The sequence below is a fragment of the Microplitis demolitor genome, chromosome 2, assembly GCF_026212275.2.
Source record: "Microplitis demolitor isolate Queensland-Clemson2020A chromosome 2, iyMicDemo2.1a, whole genome shotgun sequence".
Lineage (NCBI taxonomy): Eukaryota > Metazoa > Arthropoda > Insecta > Hymenoptera > Braconidae > Microplitis > Microplitis demolitor.
In genome coordinates this window covers 13516798-13538102 of record NC_068546.1, presented here as the reverse complement: position 1 = coordinate 13538102, position 21305 = coordinate 13516798, and the positions used below count along the sequence as shown (strand labels likewise).

The 21305-nt window shown below is 31.1% G+C and overlaps 2 protein-coding genes across 2 annotated transcripts in view; one reads left to right on the top strand and one right to left on the bottom strand.

The window, feature by feature from the left end:
• LOC103569117 (glutamate receptor ionotropic, NMDA 2B-like) overlaps positions 1-20199 on the top strand; it is a 247992-nt gene extending 227793 nt beyond the window's left edge. Inside the window, exon 5 of the mRNA XM_053742925.1 lies at positions 20067-20199. Within this exon, the coding sequence (XP_053598900.1) occupies positions 20067-20113 (47 nt within the window). The 3' untranslated portion in view covers positions 20114-20199. The remainder of the gene's footprint in view (positions 1-20066) is intronic.
• Positions 18283-19084, bottom strand: LOC106693966 (uncharacterized). Its single transcript, XM_014443655.2, has 2 exons — positions 18686-19084; positions 18283-18616 (listed from the first exon to the last, which is right to left on the bottom strand). Exons 1-2 carry the CDS (start codon positions 18723-18725, stop codon positions 18291-18293), a joined length of 366 nt encoding a protein of 121 aa, XP_014299141.1. The 5' UTR covers positions 18726-19084; the 3' UTR covers positions 18283-18290.
• Positions 20200-21305: the final 1106 nt, after the last annotated feature.

Here is a 21305-nt window from a genome sequence, read left to right as displayed (position 1 = left end):
ATCAGGATCAGGATATATATATATATATATATATATATATATATATATATATATATATATATATATATATATATATATATATATATATATATATATATATATATATATATATAGAGGATAAGAGGCTGCCCTGGCTTAAAAGTTATTTGTTTGATAAAAAATTTTTTTCGGCCAACGCAATCTTATTTTTCGTATGTGTAAAAATATATATGAATTGATGTACATATCTTTATGCCAACGGAAATATCTTTATACCAACGGAAAATAAAAGTCATGGCCAAATGCAAGTTTTTAACAAACAAATAATTTTCAAGCTAAGGCAGCCTTTTATTCTGCATATATATAACTATCTCTGTGTTGAATAATTGAGAATCTGACTATCTCTGTGTTGAATAATTGAGAATACTTACCATTAAAATTTTCCCTGTCACTCATATTTTTCTGTAAACGAATAAATAAATAATTAATAATTAACAAATCTTTTTGTATTTTCGTAAATATTATTATTATTTCACTTCAAATATCCATAAGATTGAAAATAGCAGACATTAGACCCTTGTTTATTTTTTGATAAGGTTAAGTTAATTAGACGTAAATGGAAAATAAAAGCTTTTGACATATAATTTATTAAAAACGTTTTTTATATAAATAGTTTAGTTGTATATTTGAAAGAAAGAAAAAAAATTATTTAATTGTCTGCTATTTTCAGAATTATCGAAATATATTTGAATGCTGAAAGTAAAAAATAGTGTACTTACGCGTTTGTTGTTAGCAAAAGAATGATGACCAGCTCTTCATCGTTATATTGTTAGTCCTTTGTTTTAGTTATTTTTTTTTTGGCGCGCAACTTATAAAAGTGACATCAATAAATAGATCAATTGAGCTATCAGCTCGTATGGTAATCTATAGTTCTTACCGTTAGAGTTGTTTATTCACAATGTGGGTATCACAAAATGACGATAAATTTGACAACAGCCCTGATAGCTAAGCTGGCAGCAAGCTAACGTGCTGCAGCAAATTGCCACCAAGTTGGCTGCGGGAATTGGAATGTTCATAAGTAAATGATAACTACTTGCCAACTTTCTAAGAAACTTGTGGCAAAAGTTAACATTCCATTAGTTGATGGGTTGTCTTCAATTTGCTCAACAAGTTGACGACAGGTTGTGGCAGTAGATCGTTGTCAACTTTCTGGGAAAGTTGTTAACAAGATGTAGACAAATCTAATAGCCACTTTACCTTTAAATTGACTGTAATTTAGCATCGAAATTGCCGGAAATTCGCTGCTCGAATTTGCAGACAATTTGACAGTAAAAGCTGCAAGGAAAAATTTGCGGTAAATTTTTGTTCATTTTAGGAATAACTTTTTGATAGAAAAATAGTGCCAGTAATTTTCATTCTTACCATTTCAAAAGGTAAGCAAATTTATCCATAAAATATCTACAATTAGACGATAAAAAATACACAATTTTTCAAGTTAAATTAACAGTAAATTGACATTAAATTTGCCTGAAAATTGACGATAACTTTTTTCTAGTCAACTTTTAAAGTGAATTAACTTTCTAATTGGGGTAGTAAATTTACGTGAAATTGTAGAAGAAGTTACATACAAATTGACGTAAAAAACGGAAAAGTCTAAAGTTGACGGAGATTTGCCGAAAAATTCAAAGAAGCTTTTGTAAGTAAACTTTTGCTACAGGAAACTGTGCTTAATTGTAGTTAATTTACGGTTAGGGTAGCTATCACGGTTTTAACTCGAAAATTGAAAGAAAAGATTTGACATCTCGGTGACGTCTAATATCTATAAAAAATTTCATTCCAACTGTTTGCTCTCTCACACATAAAATTACACATAAACTTAAAGTTATATATAAGTTTTTATTTTCCGTCAAATGTATAAGCTATTTTACGTATAAGAGAGCTAACAAGATAAACTAATACTTTTTATATATATTTTACGTCATTAAGATATTAAAAGTTTCATTTCAATTTCAATTTCTTCGCTAAAAATCTGGATTCCTGGGTTGCCGCTAACATTCGAAATCTTGACACAGCTCGAAAATTTGTGTACAACTTGCTGTAAAATTTGCCGTAAATTTACTAACCAAATTGGAATGCAAATTCACTACAAAAGTTGTATAGTAATTGTGGTCAAAAACGGAAAAACCCGAAGTTGACGGATATATTACAAAAAATTCAAGGAAACGGTTACATCCTCAATGGCCTCAAGTGCCTCCACCTGTCAATCAATTAGTAAACTTGAAAAACATAAATAGCTTGTATACAAGCTGACGTCAGTAACAAAAAACACCGAAAGTTGACAGACATTTGACGAAAAATTCAAGGAAATTTTTATTCTCGTTTTGCTGTCAGTTTGTTGGCAATTTCGGACAGCAAACTTTTGTAATTTCAAAATTTCAAATTACATTCAATTTCAAACTAAAGTGGTCATTAGGATATTCACTATATTTACTATGCTAAATCTTACTGACTCTAATAGCACAGTTTGCCATAACAAAAGTTACTAACAAAAGTTTCCTTAAATTTTCCGTCAAAAATCGACAAGAAAAAAGTTGTCGTCAATTTTCAGGCAAATTTTATGTCAATTTATTGTTAATTTGACTTGAAAAATTCTAAAGTATTTTTTTACCGTAAAGTTGTAGACAATTCTATGCATAAATTTACTTATCTTCTAAAATGGTAAAAACGAACATTACCGACTTCTTTATCTAGCAAAAAGTTACCTCTAAATTGAGCAAAAATTAACCACAAATTTTTCTTTCTAACTTTTATTGTCAAATTGTCGACGAATTTGGGCAGCAAATTTCAGGAAATTTCAAACTGATTTCAAATCAAATTACAGCCAATTTCAAGCTAAAGTGGCTATTCGGGAAGTTAACATGCGGTCAAGGTGACTACCAGGGTAAATTTCACATGAAACTATAGTAAAAAATACAGACTGAAGCTCCACTGGTGGCGAAAAAACTAATCATTGCTATAGAAAAATTTATGTGTCTCCTGATTATTTTATATGAATCATGGCACTTCTTACAACTGTTTATTCTCTGGCAGTGCCCTTTTCGCATGAAAAAATTTGTAAAATAATTAAAAATGGGGGTGCTATAGTATATGCTGGCCTAATTTAATTATTTAAATTAGTTCTTATAACTAAAATGGGTAAAGTTTCATAATTTTATGACGAACAATCAATCATCTTTCGACTGGAAAAGGAATTTTCGAGAAATTTTTTTATTTAAAAAAGTTTTTAAAATTTGGAGCTAAATACCGTTCTGTCTACGGTATAGAGACACGGTAGGCTCGCGCCATGACACTTCACACATATACATGTGTTTGATTTGAACGTGTACTTGGCGCGAGACACTACCGTGTCTCCTGATTGTCATATAACGGTATCATAATCTTGATACTTCTGATGATTATATTTAACGCTACCAACATGGAGATATTTCAGGAGATCACTTGGTGGTTGGAGGTTACCAAAGCTGTCAAAATAGATGGTATCATTACCATTCTTTTTGTATGCAACCCAATGAGTTCCACGACCATTTTTATCATCGAGATTTATGATTGCTGACTTTTTTTTTCCACGGACCAGACTTTGGTAAATTATTTCTCATGAAAACACCTCGGAAATATAAAATTTTTAAATCTTTTGCATACCCGATTAAATCGAAATTGGTGAGAGCTCGATGAGGTAGCGTTACATGTTTTTTGGTGGCGGGCTCAAATATAATCTCATTCCAGTCTTGTACGGTGACAAGTATAACCCTTTACCGAGGGTTATAGCCTCCATTGTTGAATTATGCCGTTTAGTCTCCTCCAATTCACGTTTAGCAGTCTTAGCAGCAATTACAGCTTTAGCGATACCAGCATCGCCCCCAGCTAATGCACCAGTAGCGCTTTAGCCAGCAAGAATTGGTATTAAAAATGGTAACAAACCACCCACTTTTAGTGGTGGTATTGGTAATATACGTGATGATCGTATATTTTTTTCCCACCAACCATTTTTACAGCTTCACGAGCACCCCGTAATGCCGACTTGAACGGTGAAATGAGTACACCTTCATTCATAGTTTTTTTAGCTGATTCTATAATTTGCCTGATAGGAACAAGTTTTTTCGTTTTCTTTAATGTCTTCTTTTTCTTTTTACCATTCCTTCTAGACTTCTCCCCCTTCATTTTTAACTTCTTTTTAACCGCATCCATCTTTTTCATGCCCATACCCAAACTTCTCTTCACTCTCATGGTTTTATTAACTCCCCAAGCCATGGCTTTTTCACCAAGGCTGGCATCTTTTGCATGAAGACTTTGTAAAGCTTTTTCAGCAAGATCTTTATCAGCCGCATGACGTGCTGCCATATTGTCAGGATTTTTAGAATAAGCAATGTCATGCGCTTTACATGCTCGGTCTAGAAGATTTATTCCCGGATCACCTCGAGCTAATTTTTTTGCTAATTTTGTACCAGGTCCACAGTACTGATATCCCGGAACATGTAATTCTATTGGTAGTTTATTTATAATACTATTAACAAAACCTTTACCACGCTTAGTTGCGACTTTACTGATATGTCTGCTCTTAGCCATTGTCGATCTATGACTAATCTCGATCGTATAAATACTCGATACTTATAAGTATATTGTTGAGTTAGAATTGAGTCATCAGCGGAATAACATAGTAATTAGTGTTCTTAAAAATAATTCAAACTGAAGTTTGAAAAACAGACAGCTAAATAACCTGTGATCAATTTTGGTCAAATAATTCAAGGTGATGAGAAAAAAAATCCAAAAACGTCATGGCGCGCTGCTACCGAATACTGTTCGAGCAGTCCTTTGTGGACGATCAAATTGTGGGAAAACAAATGCGCTTCTTGCATTGATTACTCATCCTAATGGCTTGAGATTTGAGAACATTTATGTATACTCTAAATCACCAAATCAGCCTAATTATAAATTCTTAGAATTAGCATTACATCCTATAGAAGGAGTCGGATACTTCCCATTTAATGATCATGAATCAGTTGTAAATCCAGATGATGCACAACCGAATTCTCTTATGATATTCGATGACGTCACTTGTGAGAAGCAAGATCATGTTAAAGCACATTTTTGTATGGGGCGACACAAAAATGTTGATAGCTTTTATCTCTGTCAAACCTATACGCTTATACCAAAACACTTGATACGCGACAATGCAAATTTTCTTGTACTTTTCCGACAAGATGAAATGAATTTAAAGCACATATATGATAATCATGTGAATACAGATATGCCGTACAGTGAATTCAAAGATTTATGTTCAGCATGCTGGAATGATAAGAAAAGTGATAATAAACACGAATTTGTTGTTATTGACAAGGATAGTGAATCGAATAATGGACGTTATAGAAAAGGTTTTGACTGTTTTATAAGTATAAATTAATCATCTCTATATAAATTAAAACAGTCTTAAAGGGCATTCAAGTGTGCAAACATGACGTGTAAAAATATGTCTCAGCAGAAAGATATGCTGCTCCAAATAACTAAAATTAGTGATGCGATAAGACAAAAGCATAAAATATTAAAAGTTGATAAAGACACTTCTAAACAAACTGAAAAAAAAATGTTTAAACTTATTGTGACACCGTTGAGAACATTAGTTGAGAATTCTAAAGCTTTAAAACATGAAATTAAAAAAGAAGAAGAATGAGTGCAGAATTTTTCTCTGAAAAAACGTGAACATAGGGACTATCAAACTATTTATGATAATAGTGACACACATCAAGGTCAGAATACTTATGATGATTTAAATGTGAACAGTACTAGGAGCAGCAACTTGGATGAAACCATTTTATCTCATTCTCCAACCTCTACAAGCACACCACTGAAATATCATAACTCTATATCTAAATATATTGATATGTTGAATAAAAAAAATCCTAAAGGCTTGGATACAAGATTTGGTATTCGCAAAAAAAATAATCAATTATTTTTTGGTAATTCACCTGTTCAATTTAGAGATAATAAAATATCAGTAAATAATCAAAATCATGTTCTATCTCCGGGGCTTATAGAATTGTTATTTAAAAGTGATCCAAATAAAAATTCAATTACTACAAGTGATTTAGATGTGTACCATAAACTAATTGTTTCAACGAATACTCACAGGAAAAAATATGTATCTGAAAAAAGTCTTTATGTTGAGAGGACTGCTAAATATACTAAATATATTGCTGACTTTGTTCAATCACCACAAAAAAAGAGGTAAAGGGCTACCTGACTCTATGACTGTTTCAAAGAAACGAAAATATGTGGATTATGTTTATTGGGATGATCCTAATGAACTCATAGATCGCCTGTTAATAGTATCTCAAGCAGCTCACAACTCTAGTCATTCTAATGAAATAATTTCAATCGTTGAAGAGCTACGTGAAGCTAAAATTATTTATTAAAAGATACATTAACAATAATTCATCATTTGTAAAATAACATTCGGAAAGGAAGGATCATCAAAATGGGTATCGATATATTTGGACGTGTATCTTCCCAACTGAATCAGGCACAATTCAAAGGCTGTATCAGTAGTTTTGGACCACCTGGACAAGGTTTCAAGTTGACAGATGATGGACAGTTTGACTTAGACGGAAAAAGGTTATGTGATGTTGCCGAACCTAAAAATGAAAGTGATGCAGTCACATATAATACTATGAAAATTGCAATCAAACAAGAATCAGACAATGTAAAAGCAATTAGTGACTACAATAAATATCGTATAACTGATCTTGAAGATAAAGTAACGGTTGAAATAGTTAAGCTAGAGAATAAAATGACGAGTAAAGATCCAGACCTCATTATCGAATTGAGAACCAAAGTGAGCGCATTAGAAGAGAGTCTTCTTAGTGAACTGAGTCTATATAGCCAAACGCTATCAAATCGTGTAACAACGCTTGTGAGATCTGTAGTACGTGATGGTCAAATATTAGCTGATATTGAGCGCAGAGTATCTAAACTTGAAAAAAATGAAAAATAAAAAGAAAATAATAGCCCAAGAGCTCCACAAACAGGCTCGAAAAAATTATCTTCGTCGGCATGTTGACATTCGTGGACTTGATGAGACTTGGCAAGCTGACTTGGTTGAGATGATACCATACTCTACGGCTAATAGTGGATATAAATATCTACTTACAATTATAGATATTTTTGCAAAGTATGCTTGGACAGTTCCAATCAAAAGTAAAAGTGGCAGTGACGTCAGAAACGCTATGAAGTCTGTGTTACAGCAAAGGCGGAAACCTAAACATCTTCATGTTGATCAAGGCAAAGAATTTTATAATAAAAAGTTCAAAGATCTCATGAAACATTATGGGATTCATATGTACTGAACGTTTAGTAATTTGAAGGCCTCCATATGCGAACGTTTCAATCGAACGCTTAAAAATAAAATGTGGCGCGAGTTTACGGCACGTAGAAATTACAAATGGATCGATATACTCGAAGACTTAATCGATAATTATAACCACACTGAACATCGAACAATAAAAATGAAACCTGCCAATGTAACTGTTGGTAATGAAAAACATATACTTCAGACAATTTACAAACCTCTTCAAAGTAAACAGGCGCGAAAACAAAATAAATTCAAAGTTTGAGACAAAGTTCGAATAAGCAAGTATAAACATGTTTTTGAAAAGGGCTACACACCAAACTCGACGACTGAAATTTTCACAATTAAAACAATACAAAAAACGAATCTAACAACTTACAAACTGATTAATTATCAGGATCAACCGATAGAATGAGGATTTTATGCACAAGAACTCAGTAAAGTCAAGTATCCATATGTATATCTAGTTGAGAAAATAATTAAAAAGCATGGAAGTAAAATGTATGTCAAATGGTTAGGATTTGATAATTCACATAATAGCTGGATTAATAAGTCTAATTTATAAAATTATCATGTATTTTTTATAGAATTAATAAATAAAAATAATAATAAACAATTTTGACTTTTTATTAACGATATTTATTTATTCAAATCTATTTCTACAAAACTTAGAATTAATTACATTTATCTACATTATTATTATTTAGTTTTATCTTTTTGTTTGATACTTCATAACCCCAAGGTAAAGTATCAGTTGAGGTGTCACTTAATTTTCTTTTATTATCACACCAACTTAATGCTAATTTACTTTGTTTAATTGTTTTCACTTCATGATGACTACTTCTAATCAAATATTGATGTTTTGTTATGTTTACTTGATCCACCAGACAAGCCTTACAATCATCAAACGTGATCTTTCGTAAAGTGAACACTTTAACTCCCTTAGCTCTCTTTTTAGCCATTTTATTCTGATAGATTTTAAATGCATAAAGTTTTGCTCGTAACCCAACGAAATCGGTAATAATTTGACCATTACACTCATCTTTCATAAGTCCAATCACTTTCTTATTTTTTAATGGAATGTTGTAAACATTATTTGGTGGGTAGTCAGAGGTATCGAATTTTTCGATATCACGTTTGATGGTGTCATATATATTGGGTACATTAAATTGATAAATTAAACTATCAGTATCAGTGTATAATAATTTTGATTCATGACTATTAAAATTTTTCTTAATATAGTTATAGTGAAAATCATGAATAAAAGTTTTTGATAAGTCTAACATGCTAAACCCAATGTAAATTGGTTTATTAAAATATAGATTTACTCTCTTTAATTCTATTATGACTAGGTTTTTATTGTAAAATGTAAAACTATGGAAATTCGGTTTTGCTTTTGCGTATGCCTTTGCGTATTATTAGTCTCAATCTCAAGCGTACATTCCAGGTCAGCATATACTACATAAGGTACAGGATCCTTATGCTTTAAATTTTTAAAACTTAACACTTTATCTTCATCTCGCTCTGGTAATCTCATTTTTACTTTGTCATATTTCAAACAATCTGGCTTGTGACAATGATTTAAACATCGATCGCAAAACCATGATTTTGATTGACATTTTGTAAGTTGACTTTTAACTAATCTAGAGAGATTTTTAATCAAAGCAAAATGATGTATAGGTTGATAACTTTCAGGATTTTCGTCCTCATCATGCAAAGTAATTTCTGTCTCGACCATTAATACATGTATAGTTTCTTTAGTAGAACTATTTACACTTAAATATAAAGGAACTAAAATATTATTATCTAAATTATCTTCTTTATTTTTTACAGTTTCTGATTCTATACCGTAAACGTTGATTTTTAAATTGTTAAGTTTTTCAAATTTAGGGATATCTTTGAGAGATATTAGAAATCTAATACCTTGATGGTTAAAAACTGCATCCACATGTTGATATGATGACACTCTTTCAGGGTGGTTATTTTTTGCTGGAAACAATGCAGCTTTGATGCACCAAAGAAAACAGTAGACATCATAATTCTTGATGTTTAGAACAGCCTTTTGAGTTTGATTTTTTGGGGTAGATTCACATATGTTGAAAAACCAACTTGCAGTGGAGCGTATATGTATCGTGATATGTTTACAATTAAGTTTATAATTTCACTCAAACTCCATCCTGAATCTTTCTGATTGAATTCTTCAACTTTTTTCAATAGCGGCTCATATACACTATCATTGAACCAATCAGTAAGTGAAGTAGATATGTAAATTTCATCGCTTCTAGTTTTAAAGGATTTATTGTCTTTTATAGTAACGTCAATTTTAACATTATCAAAACCGTATAAAAGAGTGACGCTTACTTTGAGGTTTCCCTCATGTTTTTGAATATTACTAATTTTTTTAATTATCAAAACTTTTGCATCATTTAAAAATGTTCTCAAGTCAATATGCCCTCGGTTAACAACACAACCGGTCTTAACTCTATTTTGGAAGGCATTTTCCAAGTCCCGCGATTGAACAAAATTATTGGTATTGAGATCGCCACCAGTCACTGGCTTAGATAATTGTAAAAATTTGTCACTACACCAACACAGAAGTGAGATGTTAGTTTGTGAGTTTTTCTTTTCATGAACACTGCTTTTACGTTTTAATAATAATTTATTGAACTGTTCGCAAGTATCATTACAAATTCTTATCCACGTGCCACATTTCTCTTTACTCACAGCATCAAGCTGAGATAATAGTTCATAAGCATGAGCTACTGTTTTAAGAACATCATTATATTCAGCGATAGACATTTTAATGTTCTGTTTATGACAGAGAGACTAATGTTGCCAAGTCTGGTCGCACCTAGTATTATAGTCGAATATTAGGGCGCCACTGGAAGATGGACTCGGCGTTCCAGAACCGGATGTTGGAGGATTTTATTTTAATTAATTTAAATTAATTTGTGACTCAGGGTCGTCCGTAATATTTTGTGAGTGAGAAGAGGAATCGTAGAGTAGGCTGAAATAATGTTAATTCAAATTTTAATTAATTTAAGCACCTTGCTTTATTTCTTAACCTTTTGACAATAATTATTTCCTTATGACAAACTAATTTACTTATGACAAACTATGATTCCTTATGACAAACTAAATTCCTTATGACAAACTAAATTCCTTATGACAAACTAATTTCCTTATGGCAAACTAAATTTCCTCGTCCCCTGGACGGTTTCTTATGACAAACTAAATTTCGTCCCCTGGACGTTTTCCACACCCACACACCCACGTTAAAATATCTTGTCCCCTGGACGGTAAGCCTTAACTTTAATTTAAAAACATCCCCTGGATGTATAATTATTTAAAATAAACTTCACATGTCCACCGGACCTAAATCACAGACACTGTTTTTCTTTACTTAAAATTATTGACTCTACTTTACTTCATTTAATTCATGACTTCATTTTCTTTTACTCAATTTCTAAACTCGACATAAAAATTTCACCAATAAAAATTCCCAGTATAAAAATTTCACAACTATTTAATTCTTATTCATTTTCCCTGATTTATTTAATTCATTTATTAACTTTCACTGTCTTATTTAATTCAATTATATTTATTACTTAATTAATTTTGGTTTTATTTTAATTATTAACTAATTAATTTTCCACTGATAATTTTTCCATTAATATCAATTCCAAAATTTATATATAATTAATTTACTCCAAATTTCTGATAATTATTTTCATTATGTATTTTAACACTCAACTTAATTCACTGGCAAAATAATCCGTTCTTAACATTTACTTGACACAAATTTACCGTAATTTTGTTAGCGTCTTACTTTTGATTTTATAATTTTAATTAGAATTATTTTAACATTATTTTATAAATATTTTATGACTAATTTTTCGACTAGAATTACGGTTAAAATTGATTAGAACATTCGGCCGGTGAGTTGGCGTCGCAAGGCCTTAATTTACGATCTTACACGCGGACAATTATTGTCTAGAGCGGCCCACAGGTCTGAATACTTTTATTAAGTTATTGAATTTAATTGAATTTAATTATCAAATAATTTACGCGGAAAAATTTATTTTATTCCAGCCGAGAGGCCTCGAATAGAATAAATTTAGAATTACGACAGAACAACGAGTACCCAGCAAAGACTTTACGGAAATTTCGAGGGCGTATTCAAACTGGCCGACGGGCCTTGAGATACCGATCTAATTTACGTAACCAGTAGAAAGATGTTAAGTAATTAATTTATAATTAATTCGGCCCTCTAATAATCAAATTAGGAGCCTTAATCAATTATAAATTTTACCTTACGAAATCCAGACGCGCTGAGTAATTTTCTGTTGCTGCTGTCTTGGTTCTGCTGGTGATGTCTGGGGGCCTCTAGAGTTTACCGCCTTCTCTCTCTCTCCAAATCAATTTTTCAATTTATAACCTGTCAATGAACAGTACTTATTAGTATTGTATTAAATAATTGCTTATTGTAATTATCGGCCTAAAGGCCTAATAATTTACAGAATAGAAAAATATAAATTAATAAATCGCCTCGTTCCACGTGAAGCGTGAACGGACTTCACTATTTACCTGAGGATTTTCTACCTGGTGTACTCGTCGTCTCGACAACTCTCTTTCTGCTTCTTTCTCGTTCCGCAGTCCATTATATCATTTTACTCCCGTTCACTATTCCGGAAACTTATTCCCACTACCTTAGACTAAGGAAATGACGAACGGACGGGCCTTAGTGATGCATGCGACGCCCGGTGACTAGTCGCAATACTACTCGTAACTTACGAGGTCATCGGCCGATCATTGGCGGGAACGAAATTCAAATTCAAATTTATTCATTATTTTATATTCATTAAAATTACCCTGTCACATGTTACAGCTACAGTATTAATAATAATATATAATAATTGGAGTTTTTCACAATTGAAACGTGTTTAACTTGAAAATCAACTGATGATTCTTACTGGAAACTCTTTCTTATATAGACAATGATGAAACTTCTCACCAATTGGTAATCTTGAAGTTATCATTATTTATATCAATTCTTAGAAAACAATTTATCTTTTAAATGTTTAATAATATGACACATTCTTAAAAAATTTTAATGTATAAATTTCAAGATAAGGGTTCTTAAAAGGATGCATTTTATTTTCTTCATCAATGATATTTTTAAATTGTATACATTTATCGTTATTATTATTATTATTTTCTTTTTCATGATTTATCTCCAAAAAATTTTCTAATTGAATATTTGGATGTACATACATGTGTAGCAATAAATCACTTCAACATAATTACTTGAAATTATGAAAATAATCATTATTAACGATTTCTTAAATGTTAATTGATAAAAAAGATTTTTTATTTATTGCCTCTCTTAACTGATTCCAAGAGATTAAAATAATCTAATGCACTATCATAATTTTGTGAAATTATAAAAAATAATTATTTTCAATATGTTTTTAGATGTTATTTGATAAAAAAATGTTTTTCTTATTGTCTCTTAACTGATTCAAAGAGATCAAAATAATAATCTGATGCACTATCATAATTATGTTAGTTTATATTTTTGTCTATAGTGTTGTGATAAGAATCTTAGTGAAAAAATATTTTCGAAAATTGCATTAAACAAAAACGTTTGCTACGTAAGGTATACTAATAAGTACAGATAAGAAATCATTCAAATATAATTTAAACCTCTAATAAGTTACTTGTATTGGAAACGAAAGTTAGGAATTTTATGGCCTCTATACAAATAAGACCCTTATCTTACATAAAAAATGCGACTCTATTTTATGATAGAATTAAAAAACTTACAACTGATTGTATTGATAGCAATGTTAAAAAAATAAACAAATTATCACTAATTATCTTCTCTACAAATAATCATTAAATATTATATTCAACATATTATTCAACTAAATCATAAATGATTGTTGTATATGAGAAGAATATTTAAATTAGATTAAAAACCAATGAAATCAACAAAATTCTCATGTATCAAACTTTAGTATGGAAATAATCAGTTTTGAGATCTGTTGATATAGTTTATTTAAAAGCTTAATAATTTTTATTTCTTTATAAGGAAAAGCTTCAGTTATAATTTTATTAAAATTTAAATGAAAAAATCATTCAGACATATGTATATAAATTTATTTCAGCATTGTTTTTATAAGATATAAATTTTATAGAAAAATTTTTTTTGGGTGGAGCTCAAAATTTATTTTGATGGTAGTGGAAATAGTGATAAGGTTTTCGTCAACTATTTTACCAAAACGTCACAGCTATTGGTCATTACAGGATAATTATGGGTTGTCTTTATAGTAAAGTAGGGATTTCTTGTATATAAATAGCTGCATTTTAATAATATATAACATATCTCCTACTCAATATTTAAAAGTGTAGTGTGTACTAAGTGAAATTTTGCATTTTACAGTTTTTTTAATTAACAGTGTAGTGTGTGATTAAGTAAAATTTTCTACTAAAAAAGTTTTATTTAAATTTCGTTTTGAATTATTCAAATTGTAGTGTGTATTATTAGTGTGGAGCTGTGAATACTTGGTTTTCATTTCATTCTTCAGGGAAAAAAAAAATGTAAGTAATCTTATCAGGATTATTTTTTAAAACTCTTATTATTATTATTTTGCTCTCGTTCCTAATTTTGATTAAAATTTTACAGAATAAAAAAATGGGCAACGTTATCACCTCATGCTACATCCCTGATGAGTGGATCAGCAGCCTTATTTTTGAGGCAGTGGATCGTGAGGTCAGGATGTGTATGCAAAATGAGGATACGGCCATTAATTCTGAATGGTTGTGGGACCACATCTTCACCATTGGCGGTGAAACTCCGACCCGGTTCACTTGGACTGATAGTCATTGGTGGTTCGAGTTAACCCATGATGCGGCAGATCACACACGCTGATTGAAGAGTGCGCTATAGATTTTTCCAAAAATCAAGTGATGTTGGGCTCACCAACAGCTGTACCACCTCCATCGCTGGTCAACGCGCTGATGGTGTCAACCGGGTGGTACGATGTGGATGAGTCAATGGACACAATCTTCGACGATGTGCTGAATGATCAGCTTGACATCGATGAACTGCTGGGAGAAGCCGAGCAGAAGCAGCAGGATCAGGAGCAGCAACAGTGCCGACAACAGCCAGCAGCTCCATTGACTTATAGGGGTAAGCCCCTCTGGCATACCCGCAAACCACCACCATCACCGAAGATTTTGGCCAGTGAATCTGAGTCGACATCGACTTATGATGGTATTATTATTATTATTATTATCATTATAATTATTATCATTATTAATTGAAAAGCATTTATTTATCTTTTTTGTTTGTGTTTTATTTAGTTGAAGCTGAATCATTGTCGGCGTTAGAGCATATACGTCAGCAGCAGTCGATGGAGATCGAAAGGCTTCAACAACTTCAGCACACTGAGAGAAAAATGCATAGTAGCCTGAACTACGACAACTCAGATATTAAATATTAGTCCTGTGAACTATTTTTCGTAGTCACTGGTAATACACGGTAGTCCACGAAACTATGCAGAATAGTAACACTAACTATTCTTTATAAACAATTTTTTCCTGGTTATAACGATTATAAAGAAATAGTCTTTGAAACTTAAGATTTAATAGTAATAATAACTACGATTTATAGTTTGCGTAAACCAATTAAAATAGTATCAGTAACTACTACGGCTTAGTTAATGTTGAGTAGTTGACGTAACTTGAAAAAAAAAGTTATTGCAACTGAAGCTTGGGCAGTACTGACAATAATAATTTTGTAGTTAGCTTCAATAAATTAAAGTAGTGTTAGTAACTGTTTCAGCCCAGCGGGAATGAATTAGTGGATATAACTATCATAATTAAGTTATCAAAACTTGAATTTTAGCAGTGGAGAAAAATAGTATTTGAATAGTTTGCTGTAATAAATTAGAATAGTATTAGTAATCGTTTTAATCTAGTTGATCGTAAGTAGGTGATATAACTATGAAAAATTAGTTTTTGTAACGTAATCCTTCGCAGTAATTACAATAATTTATTTATAGTTTATTTGAATAAATTAAAATAGTATCAGTAACTACGTCTACATAGTAGATTTCGAATCGTTGATATAACTATCAAAAAAAAAAAAAAAGTTCTTGTAAAAAGCTAGTGCAGTACTGACAATAATATTTTTCTTATTTGCTTCACTACAAGTTAATAGAATCAGTCACTTTTTTAATTTAACGTTTTTTTATTTTTTAATATCGAGAAATAATTCAAAGAATTATCAAAGTCATTGTGTAGTTAAGGATCTACTGTATGACCACCAAAACAAGCACTTGTCACTCTGTCAAATAACAGAGGAGTATCCGTGCCAAAATTGTTTTCAAGTATGGAATATAAAAACTCTAAAATATCTATCTAACCAGGAGCAGCACAAGAAGTTGAGTGTCATCTAGTGGCGAGCACTGATCTACTTCCGCTGCTGCCTAGCACCGATGACTTTCTCCGCTTCCACATATATATTCTCCCAACAAATATTTCTCTTAAGTCTTTTACATTAAAAATCAAAGAAAATAAAAAAAAAAAAAAAAAAATGAAAAAATGTCGATACCACCAATCGCCAGCATTTTTTCCGAAGTGAATTTCTATCGTATCGTCCAAAGACCATTTTCTTGTTTTTGTTGACTATAAAAGTTATAAACAAATGGATTTTTTCGAAGTACGGATTGGATTGAAAAAATCGAAAAAATGTTGATACCACCAATCGACAGGATTTTTTTTGAACCGCTGTCGTATCGTACCGAGAATTTTTTTGTTTTTGTTAACTAATATTAGAAATAAATAGATTTTTTCAGTCTTATTTATCGTCCAGATTCTTTTCTTTTGTTAACTAATGTTATAAATAAATCGATACGATTAAAATTCGTTTCGGAAAAAATGCTGTCGATCAGTAGTATCGTCTTTTTGACGACTTTTCTCTTTGGTACTATAATTTGAAAAAAACCCATTTGTTTATAACATTAGCTAACAAAAAAAGAAGGTCTTTCGACGATACGATAAAAATTCGATCGAGAAAAATGCTGTTGGTCGATGATTTCGTCATTTCTTTGATTTTTTAAACCAAATAGGACTGAAAAAATCTATTTGTTTATAACATTAGTTTACAAAAAAAAAAAAGTTTTCGGCACGATACGACAGCAATTCGATTCAGAAAAAATCCTGTCGATTGGTGGAATTAACATTTTTTCGATTTTTTCAATCCAATCCGGACTTTGAAAAAATCCATTTGTTTATAACTTTTATAGTTAACAAAAACAAAAAAATGGTCTTTGGACGATACGATAGAAATTCACTTCGGAAAAAATGCTGGCGATTGGTGGTATCGATATTTTGTCATTTTTTTTTTTTATTTTCTTTGATTTTTAATGTAAAAGACTTAAGAGAAATATTTGTTGGGAGAATATATATGTGGAAGAGGAGAAAGTCATCGGTGCTAGGCAGCAGCGGAAGTAGTTCAGTGCTCGCCACTAGATGACACTCAACTTCTTGTGCTGTTCCTGGTTAGATAGATATTTTAGAGTTTTTATATTCCCTACTTGAGAACAATTCTGGCACCGATACTTCTCTGTTATCTGACAGAGTGACAAGTGCCTGTTTTGGTAGTCATATAGTAGATGCTTAACTACATAATGACATTGATAATCCTTTTCAGCTAACCAAAAAAAAAAAAAAAAAAAAAAAAAAACGTTTTAAACTCAAAACAAAATCTCGGAAGACAGTATGTATGAAAAGTCTGAATGACTATGCTTTCTTAGTACAATATACTATAAAATTTTTAGTTTAAACAACCCAGCGTAGCATAGTTCATCTAATTTAATATAAATGATAAGCCGTAACAAAATAGTGTAGTTACGCTGACTTAAAACTTGTAGTTAAGAAAATTGTGTTCAATTGGTTAATCTTACTTGATATAAATATTAAATTATTACCATGTCGTATAGTTGCGCTGACTAGAAATTTTTAATTTAAATTACCCAACTCAGAACAGTCATGTTCACTAGCATCATAGTAGTGTATTCAACTGCATAATAGTGTAATTGACTACTTTTTTGTAGTATTATTTACTATAACACTTTAGTTACGGGTACTACAGTCAATAGCTGAGATGTTTTTTTACTACGTTTTCCTAGTTCCGAAAACGAACTTTTCCTCTCAGTGCAGCAGCAGCTTCAGATGGAGCAGCAGCAGCTTCAGATTCAGGAGCAACAGGTGGAGCTTAAGCGACGTCAGGAGCGTCAACAGTCGCTGGAAGCTGAAGTAAGACGCTTCAGAATGCTGCAGGACCACAATGCTGAAGTGTTCGTGGAGCAAAGCCAGGCAATAGATTACTGGCAGCTCCAATTCCACCAACTGGAGCGAAACTGTCGAGTGCTGCTGACCCAGTTAAATAGGGAAGCTTATGACTTCGATAGACAATATCGATATGGAAGCTGGATTCGACTGAATATTGTGATCATGATTATTATTATTATTATTATTATTATTATTATTATTATTATTATTATTATTAATATTATTACTATTATTATTAACTTAGTATTATTATTATAATATTATTATCATTATTATTATTATTATTATTATTATTATTATTATTATTATTATTATTATTATATTTTAATAAAGAAAAATTTTTTTCACAAATATATATTTGTATTTATTTTTTAATTTTAATATTATTATTATTATCTTTTCAATTATAATCTACAGAATAATAATTTAGTTTGGAAATGGCGAACTATTTATGAATAAATTAAGACGTTTTGAATACATTATAATTGGAATTTATTTTGTATTCTAAACATGTACATATAATCATTATTAATATTATTAGTTTGTGACATTAGTTCTGCTCTTTTACAAGGAATTCAAATTTATTATTTTTCCCACCAAGATATCTAATAAATAAGTTTTGTTCTTCAACAATTTGATTCAATGATGGTAAAAGTGTTGAATCGTCTCGAATGGCTGTAGTAGCACGTTTTAGCAAATAAACAGAAAACTGATTGCCCAGTGATGCCACAATGCTGTCACCAAATTTTGTGTTAATCAGTTTCAATTTAGTGCCCTGGTATTCGCCATCGACATTTAATTCACCCATTTGCTTTTTAGGTAAGATGTCTTTCAAGGTTGTAGTTCCATTAATTTTTATGAAATCCATTTTGCCGACTGTCGAAATTTAAAACATTTTCAATCATATCATAATTCAAATTAGAAAAATAAATAGATAATACTTACGAATAAAATTTTTTTCTCCTAACTGCTTTGAACAACACATAAGCACTTTAACAGAAGGTTTTTAATAACTATTACGGGTTCACTGAGATATATTTTTATGCTTAACTTCACACACTACTTTTTTTGAGAACAGTTGAGAGCTGGTGAAGAACTGTAAAGACTCGGAACAAAAAACACTCTTTATAATACAAACCCCACTACGATTTTGGTGGAATAATTGGGGAAAAATAGATAAATATCAGATAAAAGTTTAAACTTTCAGAAAACAAATGATTCATTTGTTATAAACAAAAAAGTGAAAGTTGCTAAAGATAAGATAAGGTAAAACATACGTTAATAAGTGAAAAACACGTCATTCATTATAAAAATACCCCGCCCCTCATCCTTCCACATATTATAAAGTTTAATCTTAAAACATTTAAACAATATAATAATAGCATACGTCATTTTCCCACCTAAATTTGAAAAATACCCCCACTCCAACGCCCTCTACATCCTTATCCATATCAATCCCATACCCCCACTCCATGATCCAAGCCCCAAACCTGCAGTATCCATCTCATACCCCCTCCCCTACCCCACATCCCCCTTCCCTTAGGCCCACTCCCCACCAAATCGACTAAAAAATGCTACTATCGCCCTCTCTCGGGTGCCGGTATAGAAGATCAACAGAAAGCACTACTAGCGCCCCCTATCTCGACTGTCGGTATGAAAGATTACCCCCAGCCCCCACTATTCACGGTGGTATTGCAGATCCCTGTTGTGGGAGGGGAAGCATCCCTGTTTATCTACTAAGGCATACCTTATATTCACCTGACACGGTCCTTATGTTACTTCGCGCAAATCAGGAAAAAATTCTAGTCGGACGCATTATCAATTTATTATCATTTCATGATGAATTTATGAGAAGTGTATTAAGATTTTATAATCCCACCAAAAACAGCAAAGCTGTAATAAATGGCGCCAAATACACGTTAAAAATGCGATGATGTATATATTCTCTGTATTACTTTAAAAAAATATTGGAAATCGTCAAAATATATGCCAAGTTCATAGATACTGTATTAAAAAAAAAATGTTCGATAACAATTTAATCGATATAAATGTACGTGGTGCGTCTTAATGAAATGAATCAATAACTAAACGAGAAAAGCCATGATAAGAATGTTTTGTGTAGGCTCAAATCGTGAATAGAGTTGCTCATTCAAATTTCCAATAACTTTAGTAGCAATTCCTACCTGAAACTGAGTAAGCCTTGCGAATTTGAGTAAAATCCTATATCTATAGTCACTAGGATGGTCCTTATTATGGACATTTTCTAATTTTCATGGTCCCAGAAGCTTATATGGTTCTAAGTAAATAAACAAAAATATCCTTTAAGTTTCAGGTCCCGATTTCAATTTTAACCCGTGCCGCACAGCGACGTAAGTTTCTCATTTAAATAACATGGGGTTGTAGGCATCGAACGATTAATTTTTTCTTCCGGCCAAAGTAATGCTTCGAAAATTTGAAACTCGGTGGACTTTATCCTTATAATAAAAGCTATTTATCTGAATTACCACAGATTTTTAACAACTATTATTTTGGAGGTACAGCAAGATAAAAAAAAAATGTTTTTTATTTTCATCTGAAATTTTTTTTTAAATCACTCTTCAACCTTATATTGTGATTAAATAGCATAAATCAATCGGTGTGTTAGCAAAAAAAACTATATCCAACGATGCCTCCGATAAAATTTATCATTTGATGTCAATAATTTTGTAATTTTGCCGAGTTTTTATACCAGTAACAACATCTGCCGTATTTTCATAAAACTGTTACTCTAGCACAAATTTCTGTTCATGTAAACTATGTAACCTTAAAATAGGTTCTGTTGTGATGTCATTTGTAAATTGCAGCATGATTTAACTATTTGATTCGATTAATATTGATATTTTTTATTATATACCAACATGTCATCACGAATGATATTACGACAGAAGCTTTATTTGATTGGTGATCTTGATACTCAAATTTTTGAAAATAAGCTCCCATCTAAATTGCAAGCGGTAAGATCATTTTTTTATCAAACGCGAGTGTTGAAACTAGAAGCACGAAGTGCTGCAGTGGCAACGATAAGTGAAATAAAGATTTTTCGGCAAAAAGCATAAATGCCAACTCAGAGAAATGATCATTGTGTTGAAAAATTATTAAAGTTTTATAATAATTATCGCAACATACAAAAAAGTATGAAAAGAGAATCGACTCAGCAAAAAGAGCAAGATTTTGTAGCATAATTGAAAAATTTGTTTGATATTTCTCATAAAGACGTAATTAAAATGGTCGATAAGAATAAACTAATATTCCTATGTGACCAGAGAAAGGATGGTAGAGTTGGATATATTGCTAATATTGAATCAGAATATGATGAAATGGAAGGAAAGTTAGCGGAAGAAATATACCAACAACAACTCATGAAAAGTGAACAAGAAAAACGGCGTTTAGGTAAGATTAATTAACACTTGTTGTAGCTAAAAAATACGTAATAAAAAAATTATTCTATTTTTAAAATGCAAGATATGTTTTTCAGACGATATCGTTGAATTAGTGTCAAGCAGTGAAAGTAAAGGAACGAGTCCTT

Bases quoted from the DNA above. Each gene is read 5' to 3' on its own strand.
- LOC106693966 (XM_014443655.2), bottom strand. From the start codon at position 18,725: ATGTGTTGTTCAAAGCAGTTAGGAGAAAAAAATTTTATTC. The intron at 18,617-18,685 runs GTAAGTATTATC...AAATTTCGACAG, and splicing joins AGGAGAAAAAAATTTTATTC to TCGGCAAAATGGATTTCATA.